The following is a 25929-nucleotide window of genomic DNA, read 5'->3' on the forward strand; positions in this document are numbered from 1 at the left end:
ATGTAGTGCATATACATCCTTGTATAAATGGACTAAAACTATTTGTTTTTGGGCTGCTAACACTGAAATTCAGCTTTGCAGAGCCACTACACTGCCTATGATGGGATTTTTTTTTCATAAGGAAAAAAAGAACCCCCCCCAAAAAATGTCCTCTAAGTTATATTCAGATATACAGACTCCTGTAGTGACAGTGGTGACAGCAAGACGTTGCTAAGTCTGTGATGTTTGCAGTGCAGTTCTTTGTCCGGTCCCTACATGAGTTATCATGAGGAACTCTCTGGACCCCAGTGTGAGAAGACTGTAATTGGTATCCAGCAGTACAAGAGCACTGCCTCACACTCTGCTTGCGGGGAGTTCTTCCACTCCTTAAGAGCAACATGGTGGCCGTTTATTAACCTCGTCTCCAACAACCTGTCACAGAGTAAAAAACAGAGCAGGGTATTTTCAACGTGCAGCTTGATGCTGGGATTGCACTTTGAAGAAAAATATGGGTTAGATGATCTGATTACTAGTGGATGGCCCTAAATGCTCCAATTATAGACAACAGGCTGGAGCTACTTTTATGAAGAAACTTAAGTTACATTTGACAATGTGCTCTATATTGTGTACTACAGGCTTTCTTTGAGCCTTGCACAAGGAGATATGTATTGGCACAGTTACAGGAGACTTGAAGTCCAAATAGAAATGATCACTTGAGACAAATTTGGATGCAGTTTTTATTTTGTTTTTGTATTACATTTTTTTGCTCTTTGTTGTATGTTGTATGTGCATAGATGGGGCAATAATCGACATGTCTATTTGCACTCAGGTTTCTGTGTTTAGAAAAAAAATGTTACTTAATAGGCAGATAAAATACACTGGAAAGCTAATGTATTTTACACTAACATGAGTGTGGTACGTTGCGAAACATTATTTGTGCACCCTTTTTGGATTCAGTAACTGTAGGATCATAAAGGTGTGATAAAATCTGACTCATTTTGTAAATATTAGATTTCCAAGAAACAGGATACATTTTATTTTATTATTATTTTTCATTAGCACATAAGCCCCAAACATTAGCGTTTTTTGCACCATATGTGAAGTAGCAGCATCAGTCGAATTACTCCTGAGGCCAATTCAAAGACAGCTCTGTATAGAAAAATATTTTTGGAACAAGACAAATCACGATGAGGTAAATGTCTAGAAGAGTAAAATACACTTTTGAAATGCCAAGACATATATTTAGGTATTCTGAGATCAAGGAAAGCAGAAAACTTACTGGTGTTAGCAACCTGCCAAGTTCATTTAAGCAAAACAACAGAAAACTGTTAATCAGGCCTGCTGATATTAAGACAGCATTTATCAAACCACTTTATAAAAATGAATTCCTCTTAATAGAAATATAGCTACATATTTAACTTTCTCAGTTAAAAAATAAATTAAAACATTTCAGATGGCTAATTTCAGACATTTTGAAATTTCATCAAATGTTGCCAGCCACTGTTGCAAATAACAGGAGACCTGCAATAGCCAGAAAGCTTAGGTCACCTGAAAGATGTTTGTTGATTGTATTGCAACGGGATTTTGTGGCTCAGCCACTGTTGGAAAGACTGAGTCATGCAAGCTGATCTTGGAAAAGTCAACACAAGAATCCCCCATCCCCATCATAATAATAACAAAACTTCACAACCTTTTTTGAGTAGCAGCTGGCAGTCTAGTTTTATTTTAATCTGCTTGTACTGCAAAATATACAGTACATCTCTGAGATTTCTGGAGTTAATCTAAATATATTGCAGTTAAATAGTTTTTAGGTAGGGTATATGAGTAGTTCCAAAAAAACAGTTTTTAGAAATACAATTATTACTTAACAGATTTTACTTTTTAATTTTTCTATATGCAGTATTTGAAGGCGGTCAGCAGCAGATATCGAATGTGTTCTCCTCTCTGAACCGCGTTATGAAACACACATAGTCTCCACGCATTGAAGAAGGGTGTTTTTGTAATTCCGATGAATCACTCCTTGAGGCAGGAACTAGCACTACACAATATTTGTGTTCAGTGCATCATTTATTTGTAGCATTTCAGCCCTATAGACCTTCCTCGAGCTAAAGCTGCAAATTCTCAAATATTTTTAACAATAAATATCAACCAAGTTTACAGTAAGTTGATTATTGCTTTGCTGGTATTAGCTTTGGTTTCACTTCAGGCCAAACTATAAATCATTCAGGTCTAGCCTTTGCAGGGTAATGAGCATTGGTCCGCAGACTAATGAGAGACAGGTCACCTCCGGAGCACTTCAACCTAGTGGAGAGGTTCTCTTTCAAACCTGCGTGAACTCCACATTTATTTGCTGTCTCGCTTTTTCTTCGGGACTACAGCAAACCTTACCAAAACATATTATTTCCTGTCTTTCCATTAATTCCTAACATGTGTATGTACAGAACTCTGAATCAATCTTCGCATTCTGTATTTTGCCAAGGCCAGCAGTGTATATCAGTGGTGTAAAGTGAATAAATAGACTGCTTCTCCCTGTTATTTACCGGGCTGGTTTAAAAGCATTATTCCATTGCCTGCTCCTTCTGTCAGGGCTAAACCTTGAATTGCTTAGAGTGATTAGTAGCAGGGAGCGTGCTGCAGCACTGGTCCCAGACTACTTTTGTTTATGTAAAGGCTTTTACGCATTCTGTTTAATGCGCTGGTGGGGCTCGCTTTTGATCCCGGAAGGAGGCGGCTGTTGAGATACCTCCCCACCACCACTATGCCCCCTCTCCTCCGCAGCTTGTATTAGCACTACTGAATTCAGATCTGTTTGGCAGGCCATTCAGCCCCCCGACCCCATCTACCCAGCTCTTTTTTCCTCTATTGAAAACACACCTTTCTGTTGGCTGAGGAGGCTTTTCTATAGAGTCTAAGCATGTGAAAATTTTCCAGAAAAGAAATAAATGGAGCCTGTATGGAGCACTTCTTGCTCTCAATAGACCTTGTAGACAGTGTTACTGATACCTGCCCAAATTTCCTCTCAGCTGCACTATGAGCTGCTTGTATGTGTAGATGTTTGTCTGCAGTGTTGTGAGCTTTCTGTCACAGATTATTTGACTATGTGACTTGATAAGTAAAAGTTTTTCACCTGATCTCTTATGTATACATTGCTATGCAAAAATCTTTAGCCTGATAACTTTAAAGGGGGAAATAGTTGCAGTGATTGGGTAAAACATGGGCAAACTTACATGAAGATACAGTAAATAGGCAGAAACAGAATTTGTACTATTTTAATGAGCTTGAGAGTCAAAACTTGGTATGACCACCTTTATTCTTTTAGACAGCCAGAACTGCCTTAGACAAGTTTTCTTATCATTCCTTCAAGTGATAAAGAATATTTCTAAGGAATAATTCTCCAGGCTTCTTGAAGTGTTCTCCAAAGCTCTTCTTTGGATGTTGGCAGCCTTTTGTTCCATCCTCTGTCAAGGAAATTCCATACTGCTTCAATAAATATAAGGTATGGGCTCTAGGGAGGCCAAACCATAATTGATATGATAGTGTTCCATTGTGTGTTTTTCTATACAGGTATGCTTTTGCTGTATTGGCAGTGTGTTTGGGATCATCATCATCATGCTAAAAAAGTAAGCCATTGCCAGAAGATTTACATGCGTGATTGGTCGATAATTGACTGTACTTTTCTGTGTTCATCATCATCATCGTCTGTGTTGCATCAGCCTGTAAAAATTTTCCAACACCACTGGCTAAAATGCAGCCCCAAAGCATAAATGGCTTCCTCCTGGAAAAACAAATAGAGTTTTTCCACTTTTTGTTCTTTTGTCCTCCATCTTTCCAGTTTCCTCAAATGTTCTAAGCACAGACTGCTGATATAGGCCCGGTTTTTGGCTCATACCTCTTTGGGAATCCCTTTGTTGGTGCAAAAATGCTATTTTATGCTTGTCAAACTGTAGTATCTAAAAGATTTAACTCCAAATAATGCATTTTTATAACAGGCAGCTAGTAACAAAGTGTCTGAAGATATCAGGTACAGTACACTTTTTTTACATTTTTTTTTTTTACCAATTTTCTGTTAATGTGTAAGTCATTTGTAGGTTTAACAAAAAAAGAGCATCCCTCTGAAAATAGTGAGTACTGGACTGAAAAACTAGCCAGTGTTGAAAGAAAAAAAGACTTGAAGAACTATTGCTCAAGATAACCTAAAATAAATGACCAGAAAGCTTTGTGCCTTAGAAGCAAAGTATACAGAAAAATAGACTTTTTGCACAGTATTGTATCTTTACAGTAGGTGTTACAGATAATACAGTTCTAACATTTTAATGATCAGTTGCAATATTATTTAGATTTAGTACATATTTTGTTTCATGCACCTGAACATTACCAGCTGTTTCTTATCAGCTATTATCTTAAAATAGCATCACTCATGAGGAAAACTTTAAATGCCAGTGTTTATGATCAATCAATTAAGAGATTTCACAAGCAAGTAATCTGTAATTGCCTCGGAAAATACTCAAAGGAATTTGGTAAACACTGTGTGAAAATGCTCTAAGGTGCTGGAGTATGATATTAAATTCAATGCATTTAGGCTGTGCTATAACAATAATACCAGAGATATTTTAAGGAATGTTATAATACCAACTGAATTGTAGGTTACATCACATGGATGCAAAGCCTCTGCTTTTTCCTTCCATGCTCTTGGCACTGTTGTGATAACAGCTGAAGGACACATCATGCAAGGCAACATGGCTTCTGCTGCCACGGCTCAAATAGATTTTCTTCTTTGTTGGATTCACAAACATTTTGTTTTGCAGATTTTAACATATTATTATGTTAAATTGAGGTTTGTTTTGTGTAATTCACAATGGCGCCCACGTTGTGTTTATCAGCATGTTGTTTTGTCCTGGTTGGCTGGTCGGGCGGTAGATGTAGGTCATGGCAGCAGTCACACTGGGAGATGCGCATCTTAAATTATTGACACTATCACAATTCTGTCCTAGGGTTTCTGTAACAATAGAAAAACAAACATTTTGTTGCCATAACCAAATATATTGTAAATATTTTCTCATTGCCATTTTTTGTCTCAGGGTCCAAAATTGCAAAGTCTTTACTCTGTGACGAATGTTACAATTTAGTCTCGAATACTGCATGGAAAAATCTATGACATGTAAAGAGCAGCAAGCAGTTAATTATAATGGAAAACAGGGTTGTGCAGCGAGAGAAGGCTAGATTTATATGCACCGGTGCTGAATAGCAATTCTCAGCACGCTGCTAATTGTTTGATGGATAGTACAGACCCATTTGCATTTATATTGTACCCCAATTGCCTCCCACCTATTTAGATCACATATTTAACTCCTGACACTGGACCAATGGCCATAGTAACCTCCAGACAAAAACCTCAACAAGTGCTTTAACATGAGCTTCACTAAGTTACTTTTGCACTACAGATAAACTACAGGTGGTTTATTTTATGCTTTGCTTTGCCAGGTTTTGTGAAAGGCAAAAGACTACCTTTGGAACAAGGAACTCCTGCAGCTACAGCAGTTTCCACTTAATCACATAAGAGTTGTCTTTAGCATAAGTTTGTTTTGGAGAGTTAAGATGTGCTGATTATACAGAATTAATTGACTGCAGTTTGTTCGGCAAAACTTAACGGTAACTCATTTTCTAAGCAGAATTCAGTTAACCCGAGTAACCGTTTAAGAGCGGTGACGCTGATGTACTGGTGAACTGTGAAGATTTATAGAGGCAAGGTTTATTGCTTTTTAACACTGAATTAATAAGACTATATAAACCAGGTAAAAAATGGCCTGAACTAAAATTAACCAGAACCCTGGAAGAGATTGGAACAGCTGGCTAGTCTGTTTGTTAAAAACTGTATTTTTTATCATGCTAATATTCCAGGTTGCATGTCGCTGGTAGCTGGTTACGTTCCGTCTGAAAGCAGCAGCACTCTACATTTTGCTCTAACCTCTCTCCAGTAAGTTATACTGGTTTTAACCTTTCTTCCTAAGGAGTGAAATCCAGTTCCTGAAGAAGGAACTTTGAATACGACCGTATGCGGGTTTGCAAGAGTTACTTCTTAATTGTGACTTTTTCTCGGAGAGCTCCAGTGGTCTTTCTTTTATCTATGGTAGCTCATTCTAAGTTGTATTGGCTGATTGTGATCTCTGATGCACCTTGAAGTACTGAATGGGTCAGATGATTTTTAAATCTGTTCTTGCTTCCCAGCAGATATTTCAACAAGGACCTTATGCATCACTGTGTCTGATGACTTGAACTGACAATTCATTTATTATTGAATACTCCCTGCAAGCCCTTTTCTGTGGAACCACATTATTGCACTGCTTACAGCTGCTATACATCTGCTTTACACCCACAGACAAACCTGACTCTACCCTGGTCAGTTGTAGACAATGTAATTGAAAAATGTGGAGTCTGCAATTGCTTTAAAGAGGAAAATAGACCATCCATCATTTCTTTGTCTATCCAGAGAGACCTCAATTGATTTTGGATCATTCCATAGATATGCAGTTAGCGTCTTTTTGGCACTGCTCGAGGTCTGCATCTAAGGCTTTATTAGAACTTTGTCTTTAGAATAAAAGCTTGATTATTATCTTCATTTTAGAGATTTCAGTTCATGGCAGTTATGTCTTTTTTACTGTTCTTTGTAAATAACTTTTCTGAGTCTTTGTAAAAATACCCTCATTAACCTTCTCCTTCGGTGCTTCAAGGCACTTTGTTCATTCCCTTGAGCCTACCATGAGATGATAATAACACTTTAAAAATAGGCCTTGTATCACATATTACTTCTATTTTTTTAGTGAGTGATGATATAACTTGGAAAATAAAACCTTCTGTTTATTATCTTCACACGCAAGTACATTAGAATAACGGTGGCGTTTCCTTTGTTTTGGCACGCTCTCACAGGATTTAGACTTGGGCAGATGAAGAACAACAACAGCTTTGCTCTCTGGCACTGAAACACAATGATAATGTCAGATGTTGCTAAACACTGTTTCATTTTACAGGTGCCTTTTGTAAAAATTCTGACAGCAGCATTTAAGGTGGATAGGGTTTCAAGACTGGAGAACATTTGCATCCCATGTCATTTGTCACTGTGTATAGTCTGTTAGCCTCTTTGAAAAAAACTTCACGAGGTTTCCCATGGTCTCAAAACTACATCTCATTGCATACTAGCCGATTAGTAATGAGGAGGAAGGGCTGTGCAGAACAGAGATGGCCAAAGCACTGAGCCCAGCTCTCAGGAAACAAAAACAATGCACTTTACAGAACATTCTTGAAACTTTAGAAAGCTGCTTGTTGTCTGGTACGTCACATTTGCATAGCATCAAGGATCTCGAGTAAAAGGTAAAAATTAGCAACTCATACAGGCTGCATTTGAAATGTTGGGAGCAGCTGAAGTGCTCTTGTGGCAGAAGAGTGGGAGCATTCGCCCTACGCCCCCACCCCCACAACCCTCCACCTCCCCATGTGGCAGAGGTCCTGCTATTGAGGCCTCAAGTCATTAATCACCAGGATCTTTTCAGCTGTCAATACGTACAAAAAGAAAGCCCTAACTCCAACAATGGCATCTTTGAAAAATAAACTTTTTTTTTGAGAAAGGGCAAATATAGTTCACTACGGATTATTGTTTACTGTTCTGTCCGGCACAAATCTCATACAGTATTCATAAAGAGCTTATCTTGTGAAAAAATCCTTGTCTGAACAGCGTAGCCATATTGTCAGTTAAAACTCCCAGATTTGCCTGGTGTGTTTTTTATCTTTCGTTCAGAGAGCTGTCTTCTAGCGTCCAGTGAGTTGCATCCTGCGTTTGGTTATAGTAATTCATTGTCAAGTGTTGAGGCAGGCAGAATTGAAACAGAACCCTGTGGCATGAATGGTAAGGTGTTCAGCTCGTGAAATATAATTATCATGGCAATGGATTTGGATGAAGCAGAGATACAGGTTACTCTGAGCTTTAGAGTGAACTGTGATCAAGCATTTTTGTAAGGTTTCCATTCATAGTGACATTTGTAGATGTGATCAAATGTTTTTATATCCACGTGGTTACTTTGAATGTCATGTTTGCATGACAAAAATTGCTGCCCACTGTACTAATACCCATTGATTTACGTCGTGCTTCTCTGAGACAGCAACGTCTTGCAGTTTTATCTTTATTTTCTTCTGTTTTCACTTCAACAGTTTGTCCTTGACGCCAAGAAAATAAAATGCACCACATAGCTGAATGCCTAAAGTTCTTCTCTGTACAGATCTTATACTCTGTGTTCTGTTTGGCAGTAGTAGTTTTATGTTGCAGATTTTAATCATCTCTGTGGGTTCAGAGTAGTCTTAGATTTGTTTGAAACCTCCGTTTCCAACTGGTGATGATTTGTAACTTATAAACAACACAATTCATGGAAGGACACCTGCCACTTTTACAGATGCTGGAGTCCCAGCATTTCTATATGGCACATAAAAAAGAATATTTGTGGGAGACTTGCACCGTAAACTTTATAGGTGCAAGATTTGTTGTGCAATATTTTATGAAATCTAATCCTAGTGGTTCTCCGGGCTCTCATTGTGTGTGCTGAGCCATGCATGCGCTGTTCGGGGGCATGCATTTGCAATTTGATATGTTTCTGCAGCAGCTTGGTTAAGTGTGTGTATGTGGGTGTACGGATAATACCAGGTGATTTTTATTTGAAAATAGTCAGTAATGGCTTTTTTTTTAACATACTACCATTGTGCTTCCTGAAATAATATGAGCATGTTTCTTTTATACACCTTTGAATGCCTTAACTTTATTTTGGGCAATGATAAAGGCTAAAATATTTTCTTTTTCTTTTTCTTCTACAGAACTCTCAAACTAAACTGGCCTTGTAACCCACATTTGATTTTGGAAGCAGTGTGGAGGCAGCCATGGAAGTGAAGGAACGTAGACCCTACCGCTCACTTACTGCTCGGCAGGACACAGAGCGCCGTTACACTAGCTCCTCAGCAGACAGCGAGGACGGCAAACCCAACGCAAAGTCCTACAGCTCCAGTGAAACACTAAAAGCCTTCGACCATGACTCGAGGATGGCTTACGGGACCCGTGTCAAGGAAATGGTTCATCACGAAGTGGATGAATTCAACCGACAAGGTTAGACAAAATAGTAGACAAGAAAATGTCATTAATATCACTTGGTATAGCTAGTAGCGGTTTATTAGTGATATGCATCATCATTTTTTAATGATGAATCTCTTATTAATTTACATTCAGTCGCAGTAGAGGTCACTCAGCATTATCCAACTATTAAGTAAGGTGGCTATGGATTGAACTTACCATGGCAGTGTTAAAAACTTCATGGAGGACATGCACACTTTCACCTGCTTGCTCAAATGCATAATTAATCATGTAAGTTTAAATGAAATATTATGGTAGATTTAAATTTGCTTGCCACTTGATGTTGTAGTTCTGCTTTAGCAGAGCAAAAGCAAAAAAAGGGCAACATTTAAATACAGTAAAACAGGGAATTGAGTTACAATTTGCCCCAGTGTGTGAGATCTGAAAATTTCCTTCTGTCAAGTCCTAACAAGACATAGTTCTGATAAGGTACCCTGAAGTGAATATAGTGAAAGCATATAAAGATGTTTTGTTTTTTTAAATGTTAAATGTCCCAATCCTTCATGTACTTGCAACTCCATGACCACTGCTAGTGAAACCTTTGCTCTATAGTGTTTTCTCCGCCCAGGCCATTAAATTGCTGTCATTTTCCTGCACTGAATACAGTTAATTATGTTAAGTGATGCAGCTAATTATGTCTATCTGTTGGCTTGCTGTAGGGGCAGACTTTTCCCTTCGAGATCTCGGCTTTGGAGATGCCCTCCCATCGCATGTCGCCACATACAGGACTGACCTGGGGATGGCACACCGCGAATATTCAGTCAGCGTGGGCTCAGATGCGGACACGGAGACAGACGGCATTATGTCACCAGAGCATGCAGTCAGATTATGGGGCCGCAGCAACACCAAGTCAGGCCGCAGCTCGTGCCTCTCCAGCAGGGCCAACTCCAATCTAACTCTGACTGACACAGAACATGAGAACACAGAAAATGGTAAGGAGCTTTTCTCTTTTTACTTTTTCTCAGCCATTCTTTATCAAAAAGCAGAGTCTGAATTTTTTCCGTTTATTTTGACGCTGGTGTAAACAACGTAACATGTTGTTTAACAGGAAAAGAACAACAGCGTGAAATAAAGTCACAGTCTTAGACTAAATGATTATTATGTTAGGTTGAATAGTTTTTGGCATTGCTCAACTGGACCTCTTACAAAGACAAGATGAGCTGCAATTAAAGATGACAGTTTCATTAAGCCTTTCAGATTTTTGCTTGATTATATCAGAAATTGGCCCAAAGACCAGCATAATTAGGATGTGACTTCTAAAAGGAGATGCGCTTATTAGTTTTCAGCACAATCAGAATTATTACCTGCCGTTACCTCTGCTTTTTGTTTAGGGATCGCTTTATTCTTGCTTCGTTTCTGCTGAATGTATTGTATTGTATTGGTCTTTGTTGGACAATGATCTGCCTTGGTGTTTCTGTTTTGTCCCAGAGCGCATGAAGTCTTTGTGTGTTTGCGCAGAAACTCACATGTAAACCTCTTTAAATGAAAATTAAATGTTTAGCCTTGTTAAATGTCCACGTGTTCTACGTTGTATGCTGGAAGACATGAGGAAAAAGAGCAGTCATCATCATGGCTGGGGTGGTAGGGGGGCTGTGGGGTGGTGTTCAGTAACAGGCTCAAAGATACAGATTCAAACAGCCGGGATCTCATATTTAATTAATCTAAGGAACAAAATTGTGTCAACCTCTGGGGGTGGGCCCAACTTGTCATGGCTGGCGATCGGGAACAAGGGTTAACAAACATTAGCAGCGCATTACTGGCCAAAGGATCATGTTATTCATTACATACATTTCACACTGTATTGTATTCTGTGTTCGCTCTTTACAGCGAACATAGAATACATTGGCATTCTGATACATCAACTTGTAGGTGACCCTGTATAATCAGCTCCTGTCTTTCTCAGGAATTGGTTACCATTTAAACATGTAATGCTGAATGAAATTACAGTTATGATATCAGTAGGGCTATTGTGTGTCAGCCGAGTCAAAGGTGAATGGAGGGAGACATATATCTGTGCATGCTACAGTATTTCAAGTGTTTTTAGGGGTATTACAATTCCAGAGGCTGACTTTACCTGTGACAAAGAAAACGCCAGAAGGGAATAACAGTTTTGCTGAAGCTACTTGTTAAATTGTAGATTAGCGAGAGCCGTAAAGTTGTGATATTACAGAATTCTGTTTGGAAGATTAAATTTGGATGCTCAGTCCCGCTGTGAGTGTTTGTCAGTAAACTCTGTTGCATCCTGCTATTTTTTTTTGGACAGTGTGTAAACTGAAAGAAAAAGCTCTCATAGTTTGGAGGTACTCGGTTATTTAATTTGCTTTTTGTGATACAGAGGTACTACATGGTAAAGTTTAAGGTCTGTTTAGCACGATACATAGTTAGAAACAAACCTAAATCATGCATATTAACAGGTAGATTTATGACACTGTTCCCAGGATACTTCCCAGAAAGAGGAACTCATCAAGGGCCTAGCGGCAAAATTCTAATTGCCCCTGCACAGCCTTGTAGAGAACCTTGTGAATAGTTTTGCATTTCAGAGTGTGTCACATTATGTATTAGCTTCTTATTATAACTGACAGAAATGACTCTTGGAAGTGGAATCCATTTGCCCGAATGACTCAGGGAGAGAACATGGCATCCCTCTGCTTGATCATCTGAGATGCCAAAGGACTTGATTTTGCCAGTATTGTATATAATTAAAGAGACTCTTCTTGGTTGACTGTTCAGGGGTTGGTACGCTGGAATGTATTCAGAGCACCCGAAGCTGCAGCATCATGCGTCTGTGAGACCCAATCGGGATTCTAAGTAGCTTTTTATTCCACTCACCCAAGCAGAAAGAGCACTTGTATTCAGCATTTAATTCAGTAATGCCTGATAACATACAATTTATATATGGCAAGTTAATTAAAATCCATCGAGCAGGTCTGCTTGTGTGTGCTTTAATCTCTTTAAATCAACAAACCATTTACTCTGCTTTAATGTATTCAAGCCACTGGGCAGTCCCCCCTTCTTCACATGTGACTTACTTGACCCTAGTTTTAATGCACGCAAATAAGCGACAGCAATTTTGGAACAATTTTCTCGATGCTGTGATTCAGTTGTCAGTTTTACACTGAAGAAAAACCTTTTCTTATCATAGCGTGCTTCACTGATTCATTCCATTTGAGATGTCACAGTAATATTAGCCTTTATCTTGATTGCCGTTTTAACATATTACATGATTAGTTTCAATAAATAAATGTAGTGTCGCAGACATGCAAATTTTAATTGTTATCATTTGATACTTAATGGAGAAATAAGTATTTCCAGTGCTCATTGTTAACCTCATTTATATGCGTGCATCTGTGTGCACATGCATGTGCTCGACTGTGGATTGGATAGCATTTAAATGCAGTGTGTACCGGTATGTGTGTTTATCCTATCCATGCTGCCTCCGGTCCCTAGGGAGTCCCTTGAGGATGCTTCCAGCAGCCAGCGACTGCTGAGTCATTGCACATCTTACAGAGTTTAAACTGCAAGAAGGGCCAGGCAGACTGCTGGGTTTGGGAGAGGCTTGCTGTTCTTGGTTTTTACCCAATAACGGCTTATCCAGATGTGCTCTCTAATCCAACTTTCCCCCACTGTCATGGCTGGGCTATTACATTTCTGTAACCATGAGAACCGGCAGTGGAGATGGCCGCAAAAGCCTGTCGAGGGATTGTTATTCATGTGTTCCATAACCTGTGGAGAAAAATAATGTGGCTAAAGTCTATACCGTTCTTGTTGATAGAAAATGTTTGAGTGACTGATGCTGATATTTTTCAAAGGACAAAATGTAATTAGTTCCAGTGAGTGGTTAGTTATGTTGTGTACTGATTTTGCTTTCCCTTTCTCCGTCCTCCCGAGAGATCTTGTCTGCATCGATTGAGGAGATATACTATGCAGCCGAGCCTTCATGTTACTGTAAAGTTCAATTTCATGATACGCTTTGTTACATCATTTCACTTAGTTTTTTGCAGACATTTAATGCCGGTATAAAGAATATGCAATATTTTTTCATTTTAATTATTTCATTTTATTTGATTTTATTTTATTATTAATGGTCATTACTGAAATCCTGGTAACTGTAGGCATTGCTTCAGGGCAAAGCCTCATGATACTTTGGTGAAATCTTCTTGTGAAAGTCTCTCCATAGCCTGCAGCACACAAGCAACTAGTAGGGGTTTGTGTTGTCTCCACACACTCCTGAAATCACTGGATTCACTCTGATTTAAAAAAAAATCTTTTATTAAATGAAACTTGCCTTGAGGTGGTGTCTGAGTGAAATCAAAATTATATGCTAGTAGTACTAATAATAATTCGAATAAAGTTTTCGGATTTCCTTTTAAAATAGATGATTTCAACACAAATGAGCAGTCCTGATGCCAGATGCCACTTCTGTTGAGCTTAAGAGAGGTTTTCATTATATAAATTTATTTTTGGTAAAAAAAAAAGTTGTGTCAATATTTATTTTATATTTATAATTTATTCCAATAAATTGTATATGAATGATTTGAGTATATTATAGCAACTTAAGTAAATTAGTTTATTTTTATGGATTAGTCTGGCATTGAACCAATTGAAAACAGTTACATTTGAGGAGATGGATGGATGGATGGATGGATGGATGGATGGATGGATGGATGGATGGATGGATGAAAAGAGCAAACTAAAATTAAGTAAGACAGTTGCATGGAGCACAAAACTCTTTATTTCCTTGGATCTGTACTCCACACTGTTCTCAGTTTAGTTACGGTTCCCCCGCTGCTCTGCACAGAGAGCAACCCACCCGGTTCTCTACAGATTCAGTCACACACTCTACACTGCTCTGCCTCAGTATCCCATCACCACCCTGTTCAGTCCTACAATAATTACTGGTCTTATATCGAACCACAGTCCCCTGTTTCATAACCAAAACCAACAACATTTTTAAGGGCAAAAAATATGCACCTCAGATTTTTGAGCTAGAGCATCTCACTGAAATAAGACACTAGTCCATACTTCTTCTTTGAGCCAACAATAAGGTGTATTACTGCCAAGTACTAGTAATAGTACCACCCTCCAAAATGCTATCTGCAGTATGGGGAGTTCCCATCCTAGAAAGCAGCACTAATATACACACCCAAATACTACACATTTCATTTTTAGGTTCTGTTTACAATTTTTCTCTCCTTTAAAATAACCCAGAAGTGCTGCTGTGCCACCACTAACAACCCCTTGCAACAGAATACCTAAACTTAGCTCCCACACACCCCTGTTTATATATTTTACTTTTAGGATTTCTCTATCTCTCCTATATCCATTACTTTTTAGTAACACATGCTCCATGCTTTTTTCCCTTTCTATATGGTATACATGGTCCGATATTCTCTTTTCACAGGTAGTTGAATTTAATCATGTATGACCTGTTCTTAACCTAGAAAATATGACTTCTTCCATTCTGTATATTTAATCACAGTACATGTAAATACCCATTTAACAGAGCTGTGACCTTACACAGTGTATGGGCTCCGATCAAATACGGCAGCGTGAAATCACTGTGACATCACGTGAACTATGAACAGAATGGACTTTACTCTCAATTGTTGAATTGACTCAATAAAAAGCCATTAAGTTGACTTGCCAGAACACAGTATTTTGCTGAAATAACACAACTGACTCAATTATAAAAAACAAAAACAAAAAAAACAACCTTATTTGTGCAGTATCCAATTAAAGAGGATTCTTTTAAACCAACAACAGCGAGATTTCATTTGTTTTTGAGTGTAGTGTACAGGAAATTTCATTAAAACAGAATGGACTTAATGAGCATTCAAAGTTCATTTTTTAAAGAAGAGGAATATTCTGATCTTATAATTATCCAAAATACTAAAGCATTTTTTTTTCAGTTTTCCTTCCCTTTCATATGATCTTTATCACAACAACACACTTTAGAGGCTGCTCCACAGACTAGTGATTTGAGGTAGCATGCAAAAATAAGGCCTGAATATGAGCGGTGGTCGTGTTTTTTAAGTCTTTTCTTTTTTTATTCTGATTATAACATGAGTCAGTGATCAGCATTTATACCTTCAAAGCACATAATCTGCTGAGCTGATCATGCGTTTAGCTTGGGTAAGTGCAGCATTTATTGATGGTGAGTTGGCAGATAAAATGTGGTCAGTCTGTTATGTAGATTCACTCTGCTCCTGCATTCTTATGATGTTTTTCTACTGAGATGTTCTTTTTGATCTGCTTTAGATGTTGTTACTGACATCCACTGATGATCCATACATGCAGTCATAGTTAGTGTTAGTAAGTGTTATAAAAAAACGTGAAACAAAACTCACACAGTATTCTCCAACTCCTTGGTGACAATGATTTTGTTCCCTTGCTACCTGGTTTTAGATGCATGTTGAAGGGTTCAAGACTGAAGAAACCTTGAACTGTTGAAAGATTGAGGTTAAGAGCTCCAGGGCTATACTCAGTAACTGAATCTTTGAACATAGCATGACTGAGTGTGAGGGACAGGTGTTCCTCGTAGAAACGTCACAGCCCCAAAAGGCTGAGGAGCTTTGAAAAGCAAATCTCTCACAGTTTTGAACTTGAGTGGGGAGTAGATCAACCTGTCCCCTGTATCCACGCATTGAAAGACCTTTTGTTCGCTTCTATTCATTGTCATTATTCTTGTGCCCAAGCCACAATTCCATTGCATAAAGAAGCACCTACACTTGAGGGTGATTGTAAAATGTATGTGTTACAGAGACGCAGCCCTAACAATAGTCCACTTTCTTTTGATAAATGCAGTGCTGTTTTTTTTTTTTTTGTTTGTTTGTTTTTTTAATTTGACCTACGTAAAGTAAAATCCAGGATTTGGTGAAGTGAGAAGCTGAAAAAATCTAAATGAAATAATTTGAAACGTTACAGAAAATAAGGAAGCACATTACAAATGTACGCTCTGCATAGAGATAGCTGCCAATGGCCACCCCCCCCCCTGAATCATATGAGAAAATGTCTTTGATGCACACTCCACATTTAAGATGTGTTTTAACTTTGAACTGAAAAAAATTGGAGCCTGTGGGGTGAAGTGACATCAGCCTTTCATTTGGACACGGTTTTTCTGTATTACACGGCTGGACTCATAGCGCTTGCTTACAACATTACGGGAGTATTTTTTTGTTTGTTTGATAGGTTTGTATTATGAATGTGGGAGAAAGTATCATATTTACCCACACGCATATGTGCAAGTCAAAGACACATTTTGGAGGCAGAAAAAACAGTCTATCTGATTGTATATATTATATTTTATTTATTTCTTTTTTTAAAAATATAGACAGTGATCTTGTTTACATCTTGTTTGTTTTTATTCATGCTATTTAGCTGTTGTTGTGGGATGAAAATAATTGTTCTATGGGAAAGCTTATGTTCTGATATGTGTAAGAAAACACTTTAAGAGTGGGTTCTTATTGGCTAATTAAAAAGAATTAAGATAGAAAAAGTAAGGCTATGATAAACTATTGATACAGACTGTGATTGTTTCTCTCTAACAGATATCTTTTTTGCTCAGCAATGAAACCAGTGACATATTTATAGAATATTATTTTTCAAATACCCTTAGGAACAATTACACTGTCCTATTGTAGTTTATTAGGTGTATCGGTTTTCCTGCAGACACAACAGAATCGTTGTCAAACAATGGTATTTTGAGGCATCATTGACTTTTGGCGTCTGTGATAGAGGCTGTGATCCTTTGCTGTAGGGGAGAGTGTTTGCTGTAATGCTGGGATCTGTAATTTGACTGCAACCACATCGAGCACAACATGGAAGCTTGTTCTGAAATGGTCACGGGCATCGCAGCGGCAGAATATCAGGCGAAATGATGCTTCAAAGAAATCACTAGTGGTTTCCTAGCTCACAGCAGCCACCACCCCCAGTATTTCTTATGAACTTATTTATTTGTTTACTTTTTTGGCAGAGTTTCTCCTCAGATCATGGATTAGTAGAGATATTCGCTGGCTCATTTGCAGGCTAATTTGGTGGGTTTTATAGGCCCTTGTGGACAGTTTTGAGCTGTTATCTGTGGGGTTGCTTATCCACTCCCTGCCAGTGCCTCTGACAGTCTAAACCAACATCACATCAGGGCCCACCACTGAGACTCAGGGGCCTCAAAGCACGACATGGAGGAGGATGAGCCCTCCTCTTTGGAGGATTATCCAAACCTAGTGTTACAATTTCTGTCCCTCTTTTAGCAATATCCATTTAATGTAGAGTCCTATTTTATATGCTTGTGTTATTTTCAGAGAACAGTCATTCTTAAAATGGAATATAAGCTGCAATGCACTGATTCAATATTCTGAATCTTTTTCCGTGCATGAGCAATAGTTACTATCCAGATTCAAGGATCCTATATTAAATACAGTTTCTTACTCAATGCTATCATATAAATATGTAACATACCATTAAAACAAAACATCTACAAACCTCTTGTATCTGATGCTTTTTAATTTTTTCTTTTCTAGAAGCCTTGCAGTAAAATGTTCAGACAGCTCTGAATGATCGGTTATCGTTGCGAAAGCAATTAGGGGTTGTTATTGAGGTTGAGGAAGCAGAGATCATAATGTGCTGTTGCCCCAGTCTCAGATAAAAAAAAATAATTAAATGTTCATGCTGAGAATTTTCTCATTAGCAGTCACTTCTGATATGTATGGTCTCTGACACAAATTCAGCTATGGAACTTTTAGTCCTACTTGATCTAACATTTATCAGTAAACACCAGCTATGGAAATTGAATATGTAAATATTTGTCTGTCACTTCATCATCCGAAGGTAGAAAACACTTTCTTATATTTAAGATGCAAAATCAAATCATGTTTTTTTTTTTATTGAACTCTCATGCATATTTCATCGTATATGTATAAAAGTACACAAGAAAAGAGCCGAAAGAGTTTCAGTGGATGCAGATGAAACGTGTCTATTAAATTTGTGTTTCTTTTAAAAGTCTTAGCCTGGAATGATGTGAGTTCAGATGGTCCTTTGTGAGCATAATTATTTGTCAATACAGAGTGATTCAAAATAAGATTAGCATGCTTAAATATAAGATTATTTTCACACACATAAAGACTCATTGCGCTGGACAGCTGATGCTCTTCCTGGATTATTTCTCTCTCAGTGAAAATAGCTTGGCACAGTATAAATTTCACAGCCTGTGAATTTTGAAGAAAATAGTTTGGGATATAAGCTTTACAGTTTTTTTTTTCTTCTGCCTTCAGAGGTTTCCCAAAAGTATTGCTGTCACACTGGAAACACCAGTCTTATCGCAGCTGTATGAATTGCCAGCTTCTGCAGTAGGTCGTACCAGAGCTGCAGACTATCTGTCTGTCTTGCAGTGTGTGAATTACCAAATTTTGGCATAGATGCACTTTTAGAGGATTTAAACTGGTTTCTTACTAGCTAAGCTCTGTCTGTTGTTTACAGTAGGTTGGAAGTGTAACGCCTTTACCATTTTGTTCCGTGGGAAATGTAGTCCAGACGCATTTTCCCATTTAGCTTAGGTATGGATGGCAACCTGAGGCAGTATGTTTTCAAAATGTCAAGTTGAACTACTTAATCAGGTACTACAAAATAAATTGACTTCTGTCAGTCAGCTGTCTGATAAACAGCCACTATAAAAAATTATACACTACACTAGTTATGTGACTCTATAGCATACAACAGTTGCATGGCTGCGATAATATTATGTTGGCTTTTGCAAAAGTGAAGTGGAAAAGCGAGGACAAAAAAGAATATTTTGATTTTCCTAACATTGTTATAATGTTAATTCAAGCTTTAAGTCTTGTGTGCCTCTTTTGTCATTTGCTAAAAGACAGTGAGAGGCAGGAAAAGATTTTCTACAAGTTTGTTGTGGTGAGCTCAGCCTGCTTTGTTGGGGTCTGCTGGGGGAACTGCGTCGGAGCTGGTGACACTAACAGATGGATAATCTGATCAGAAAGCTGGCTCTCTGATTGGCTACAAATTGGACATATTTGAAGATTTGTGGTCGAGAGGAGGTCACTGAAAAAAATAAATACCAATTTATAATACTGACCACACTGTTCACCGTTTACTGGAGTGGCAACGGCGAACTTTCTTTGACAGACTGTTTCAGCTCTACTGCCACAATTCAGTTAAACATTTATTGACATTTTAAATTTTGTTTTGCTTCTACTTTTTCTTTTTCTTAGTGCTGTTGATGTTATTATTATTAAATTATATTAACTGCTGTAAGCAAAAATATTCCCTAATCTCGGATAAATAAAGCTTTATTGTACCTTTTCTTATCACATAGTAGACTTCTAGACGTTCTGCTCTCTTCGCACTGTACACATCCAAGAAAAGTATAGAAGTAAGATAGAACCGTAAATGTCTCATTTTATTCTAGAAAGTGACAGCCTCATGAATAATAATACAACCTGTAGCCAGAATGCAGTAAACAAAGGACTGAAAAAAGATTAGGCTTATGGCTCATATTTATCTATTAAATATTTATTGGACTCCATTCTTATCCTGTGGTTTAGCTCAGAACATCCTTTATGTAACAGAATGTATGTTTAATATGAACTAAAATGTCTCAAGGTAACATTACTGAGGCAACATTATACTAGGGCTGGGCAATTAATCCAGTTTCATTTTCAATTAGGATTTTATCTTCCAACAATTATGAGAACAAGATAACTGGGATAAAGCAATTATTGTTTTTACTGTATGTTCATTCTCCCCAAGTGTTTCACCCGTTTCTAAAACGCAAACAAAAAAAAACTAATAAAAAACAAAAACAAAGCTGAGACGTTAAAGTCATAAAATGCTTCCATTAATGAACCTTTGGAAGGTTCATTAATGGCTGCTTACAGCTGCCTGACAGTTGTTGGCTTGCTGCAAGTCCGCTGCTGGCTGGGCCTGGACCACATCCCCCATTGCAGGAATTCTACTGTAGAGGCTGTTGGATGGTTGTGGGCCACCAGGGACCCTTCCGAGATTGGCTCTACCGTCCACCAGTTTGGGCTTCCATCCCCCTCCTCTTCTCCAGTTTTTCATTATTAATTAATATTTTTTTTTCCCAGTGTTTTGCTTGAGGCAATCCCTTATAAAAAGGCCCATCGTTTAAAGTTCATGATGTCCACTGCACTTATTTAACATTTGTCTGTAATTGGTAGTTATTCACCATAATTGTTGGTAAACAAACTGTTCAATGTTGTCTTATTTTAATTCTTAAATGATTCTTTTTAACCCTTACAAATGTGTCAAAATGTAAAACGAAAAATTGTATATAAAATATTGGAAATTCTTATAATTTTTTTGCTAGTAGATTGACGGACTATTTAAAAATAATCATGATGTTTGTGCTGTTGTCCAAGTCCACTTGCTTTTCATCACCTGGGAAGACATTTGCAATAAAAATTGTTTTCCTTGCTGTGAACACCGACTATATAATTGTTCCTTAGAAAAGGTGTTTTCTGTCTGCACAAAATATCTTTTGCTTTTTACATTCTTGCAACTGACATTCAACCAAGTATTGTTAACCACATACTTGGATGAATTATAAGAAGTACTTAGATGGTTGGAATATATTTATATAAGGTCGAAATTGTTTTCAAATTCAAAATACATTTATGTCCACATTGCTTTACTCTTTGTGTAACTTCTTGTGGTATAAACTAATCTTACTGACCATGTTGCTGACTCTTAGTGGCTTAACTTTTACCATGCTATGAATTATATAAGCACTTACAAACACAAGCCGCTTGACAGCATGTATTTTAGATAGCCTTTTGAACTGTCTTGCACTCTGTGGGAGCTGAACACACACACAAATCAATTCTTCAACACTGACAAAGTGTCTGAAATGAAAAACAGTGGGCTTTTATGTAAGCTATCTGGAGAGCATGATGAGAGGAGGATATCAGTTTTAACAGAGGTGTACTCTCTTAGCATGAAAGCCTGCGTGTTACTCTGATGGCTATATACAACATCTGGTGGAATCATGTAAAATGTGTCTCTCTCAGTAAAGAATTTTACTGTATTATACAGTTTGGATTCCAGGTGAAAATTTGGAAGATGTAAAGGTTTTCAGTTTTTTGAGGCCGTGTTTAAGCTCTTTATTGTCTTTTATTAGGAATGTAGCTTTTTCTTAAGGGTATACTTTAGAATTTTATTAGGCAAGCCCTAGAATGCACTGAGGAATGGCAGGATGGGGATGGTGTTATCTTTGTTCAGCAAGGCCCGAGGCAAGCCACATGTAGCCCTAATGAGTCGCTTACAATTTCAGGCTCTGCTTGCTCTCAAACACCAAAAGTAAACTTTTGTCTTTTTTCCCCCTCACTATTCGGGGACCTTAAGAGGATTGTGGGATCATTATTTATTCATGCCATTGTGTTTATTCACCAGCCTCTTTGTGCGATGGAAGAGGGAATGGAGCAGCCTATGCAGACGAAGTAAAAGCTGATAATTATCCACTATTAGTATTGTTTTTTCAGCCATGGTTTAAGTCGGCTCAGTTGATGATCGAGCTATGATAGAGGCCGCGAAACATCCATTTAAAGCAGATTACCATGTGCACAACTTTGAAGTCTAGAATCCTCTGCTGAGGATTCTCCAAATGGGCGTGATGCGTTTATAAGCCTGTTTTTACTGCACTTTTCTGTGCAGTTAGAGAAGATGTCTTGTCACAGTGTCACTTGCGAACAGTTGTTTCGACCAGGAGATCCTTAAAAACAGCCATCACAGGCCTGCAGGATGTTGTTAACAGTGAGAGGTGAGGGGATTGGAACCTTTACTTTTCATCCTAGAACAAAGAAAACCCCGGGGATGCTTAAATGGGGCTGTATGGAGGGATTTAGCAATGTCAGACTGCCTCAGAAGTAGCACTGATTTAAAAGACCAGCAAAGTAAATTGTAAAAAAAAAAGGGGGAAAAATGGGATTGGGCCTAAAAACCAGGGAGTCTTGAAAACGAATCAGTTTGCTCAGTTAAAAAACACAACAACAAAAAACAGTGCATCAGCTTAGCTGTCTCAGCATGTTCAGTTGGCCTGCACACTGTGTTCTCTGTTTATTCTAGGTGTCAAAACATTTCTTAAGGGTAACACAAAAAAGGTTGCTACCCTTGAATCGAAGCTTGCCGTTCAGCGGGATTTAGGGTTTCTCTTCGAAGAGAAAAAAGTCTTGATTTCAGTTTTAAATACCGAGTCTGATTCATTTCTCTGTTTGTCACAGAAAAGTAAGAACAGATGGTGTCTTTCAGCTGGATAGCGGGGCACACAAGTTTTCTTCTTTTCCTTCCAGCACAGAAAAATAGAGTGGACTGGATGCAAGAGAGTGGCAGCAGCCAAGCAGGGATGTGGGTAGAGGATGACTGGGGAGAGAGTCTGTGGTTCTAATCACCCAGAGAGGAAATGCCATCTCTAATCTAAGCCACTCTGGCCTCCTGTTCATCTTCCTAGGTGATACCCTGGAATGCATCTGTCTTTTCTGCTGTCTGCTAATGCTGCTGATTTTTTTTAATCCCCATGCAGATGCAGATGAATAGATTAAAAGTGCCTAAGATGTTAAATTTGTCTTAGGCCCATTGCCTGTGAATATACTAATGAAAATTACCCATTTGATCTAAATCACTAACTATTTCTAGCATTTTACTGCTATTACTACAATATTTGCATTAATGATTGATGATGAGATTTTTTCTCTTGTTTTCTGGATTTATTCTTCTCATCCATTTATAATTCAGCATTTGTCTCTTTAAGAGCATACAGTTGTTGTAAGTAATGGATGCTTTGCTTAAAGTGCTGATAGAAGTGTAGTGGGAAAGTCTTAAATGGAATTGTTTCTTCTGTGGGCATACTGTTTTATTACAAGACAGTATAATTTCCATTTTCTCAGTAATGGTTAGCCCCGTCTATAAAGAAAAAAGACATTTATGTGTTTTTACAGTTTATTTTCAATCATACATTTGGTTCACTCTCGTTATTATGATATTGATTCCTCACAGGTAAATGGCACCATCAGAGAGATATTTATCAATTTTTCAATGCTGGTTCATAAAAGCTTATTTCCCACTTCCTCTGCAAGCTAGGCTATGGTTCTATTGTGGAGTTGGGGTAAGGAGGAGGACTTGATGTCACATAGAATTGCACCAAATCAATTAGCAAAGTCTTGTTGTCACACAGCAGACATGTTTTGTGTAATCTTGAGTATTGTAAAGTAGCTTGATGATCTTTGCAGTATCACAGTTAAAAAAATATACCACATATGTTTACAATACGGTTTATCACTTGTTTTTGGTGAGTTACTTTTATGACTCTGTCCCCTTAAGCTGCAAATTTGCTTTTGTTTACATTTCTTTTCTTTCTCTTTTTTTCTTTTCCTAAAGTGAGATCACTTTTCAAGTGTTAATTTTATCAAAAGGCTAGTTGTTGCTTGCAGCAGTATCATAGAACACAATTATGTCAATTTGGAAATTCTAATAATAATGCATAAGAGAAAATTAAGCTGCCTTGTTGTCCGTATTGCCTGTATAACTGCTATTAGTTCAATTACCAGAGCACACATACAACCCCTATGAGTATTCAAGATACATCTTGTAGTCTTGTAATCTAATCCTGATAACTTTTTACATGCCTTATTACAAATTCTGTTGTTTCCATTGATCTTATCCTCACAAATATTTGTCAGAAGAAAATGTAAAATGTTTATATTCAGCAAAAATTATGGATAATATGGTAATTAAAAAGATTATATACATTTTTGGAAATACAAAGATGAGAAAATAAATTTTTGTAACTGCGGTGGGTTATAAACATTGCTTTTTGTTGATCTTTTGTAACATTTCCACCTGCTTTTGCTTGTATTTTTACTAAGCAATATCAACAATTAACATGGTCTAAGATACATTTTGAGGATATGCAAATTAAAGGCTTACGGGACAAAATGCAATTTAATATAAACGAAATATGGTTAGTAATAGATAAAGTCTTGAGTGACAGTGTGTTGCAGAGGTTCATCATGCTACAGTGCAGAGACCACTACAGGATTTCACATTATTTAGTCACAAAGACGCTGAATCTCTGAGATTGTCAGTGACACAATGGCAATATTAACACCACATTTTCATATTCTCGAAATTCATTATGAAGTAAAATAGGTGATATAGTTCATGAGAATACATTTGATAACACCCAAGTAGAAAAAAAGAATCAGACTTCCTTTATTAATGGAGTCGTCTCTTTATCAGTCTTTTTAAAGACCTTGTGTCACACAACATTCCCCGGACAACTTAATCCTAAATGGTTAACACAGTAAATATGGCCACTCGGGCTTTAAGCAACAAGACATTATGAGGGGGGAAAAAACTTGGAAAGCTGAAAAGGGAATTGCAGATGCTCAGGTAATTTAAAGGCTATTAACTATCCAATTAAAGCACCTTGGTGGCCAAAGCACCTTGTAGGCAAATAAAACTCAATTAATAGACAATTATTTGTATTTGGTTTGGCATAATAGGCTTATTTATAAAGCCAGCTGTTTTCCTTTGAAGAGAATATATCCTTAGTGCTTCTCAACAGTCACTGTTGTATTAATTTGTTTTGATAGCTTAGTTTGAAAAGCACGAACACTTGTGGGTCATTTTTTTCTAGAAGTAAAGCTTTAATACTGCTGAAGTACCTTTATTTTAACCCACTCTTGTTTAGCAGAGACACTGGCAAAGACACTAGATTTTTGCTCCATAAAGTGTAAGTAAAGATTTCGTATAGTAGACACGGAAGTAGATGCTTGCTTCTGATTGTGGAAGATTTAATCAAGACTATCGGTGGTGGTGTGCATAATCACATTTCACCGTGTGCCACTCAAATTAGACACTGCAGAAGCAACGCATACCTGCAGCCTTCAGATGGGTCCAAAGACAGCTAATCAAGAGAAAAGGAGGACCTTCATAAGCAAAATCTGGCACATAATAATCAAATCAAAATAAATAACAAAAATCTGTGCATAGATGACTGATGATTGGCAACAGTACAATTAAAGCTGAGCACAGCGGCAGGAGGAGAGGAGAACTTAAAGGTGCTCCTTCACCAAGTAATGATGTAAACAGTACAGAGCCTTTGTGCTGCACCCATTGCATGTTTCTGATTAGGTCCTTACTGTGATTAGTGCAAAAGATGCTGAATCGTGACATTAAAATTGCACTTCACTGACATCACCAACCACCATCAGCAGATTGGTGCAAAATGCCAAGTAGGTGCAGACAAGGAACAAAACCACTGTGGTGTAGAGACGAGCACTTTGCATGTATGTGCACACAGAAAAAATAGAGCTGTCCATTTCCATTTGACCTCCACGTTTAAACACAGTTGGAACACTTACAGCAGCAGGGAAAATCAGAATATTCACGGTCAGGCCCTCTGATGATGGCTGAGGATAAAATTCAGCAGCCGAAAATATGACAAAAGCTTTATTCATGGCATAACATCTTGGAGTGAATCCTACTCCACCTACACTGGATGACAAAATTGGTGCCAGGAGCAAATTACATAACATTTTACTGATCTGCCAATGACAACCTGCCAACCTTTCACATACTCCTGTTCAAATGGTACCACACAACCGTCCAAGCCAATTTGTTGACACATAATATTACTTGTTTGTTCTTTTTTGTCTATTTGTCTATTTTTTTTTTTTTTGCTTTTTGGACCTTTTTTGGGTTGGGTGCGGGGTTGCCATATTATCATTGTACAATGCTGTAATTAAATTAAATTACGATTAGCA

At 37.8% G+C, this 25929-nt stretch overlaps 1 protein-coding gene across 9 annotated transcripts in view; it reads left to right on the plus strand.

Annotated features, from left to right (window-relative positions):
• The window catches only part of tenm4 (teneurin transmembrane protein 4), a 147149-nt gene that overhangs the window by 24118 nt on the left and 97102 nt on the right, over positions 1-25929 (plus strand). For all 9 annotated transcript variants that reach the window (XM_063494318.1, XM_063494319.1, XM_063494322.1 and 6 more), the window contains exons 2-3: positions 8833-9118; positions 9802-10074. In XM_063494318.1, coding sequence (XP_063350388.1) covers positions 8896-9118; positions 9802-10074 — 496 coding nt within the window. In that variant the 5' untranslated portion in view covers positions 8833-8895. The remainder of the gene's footprint in view (positions 1-8832; positions 9119-9801; positions 10075-25929) is intronic.

Source organism: Pelmatolapia mariae, linkage group LG14 (assembly GCF_036321145.2).
Source record: "Pelmatolapia mariae isolate MD_Pm_ZW linkage group LG14, Pm_UMD_F_2, whole genome shotgun sequence".
NCBI classification, from domain to species: Eukaryota; Metazoa; Chordata; class Actinopteri; order Cichliformes; family Cichlidae; genus Pelmatolapia; species Pelmatolapia mariae.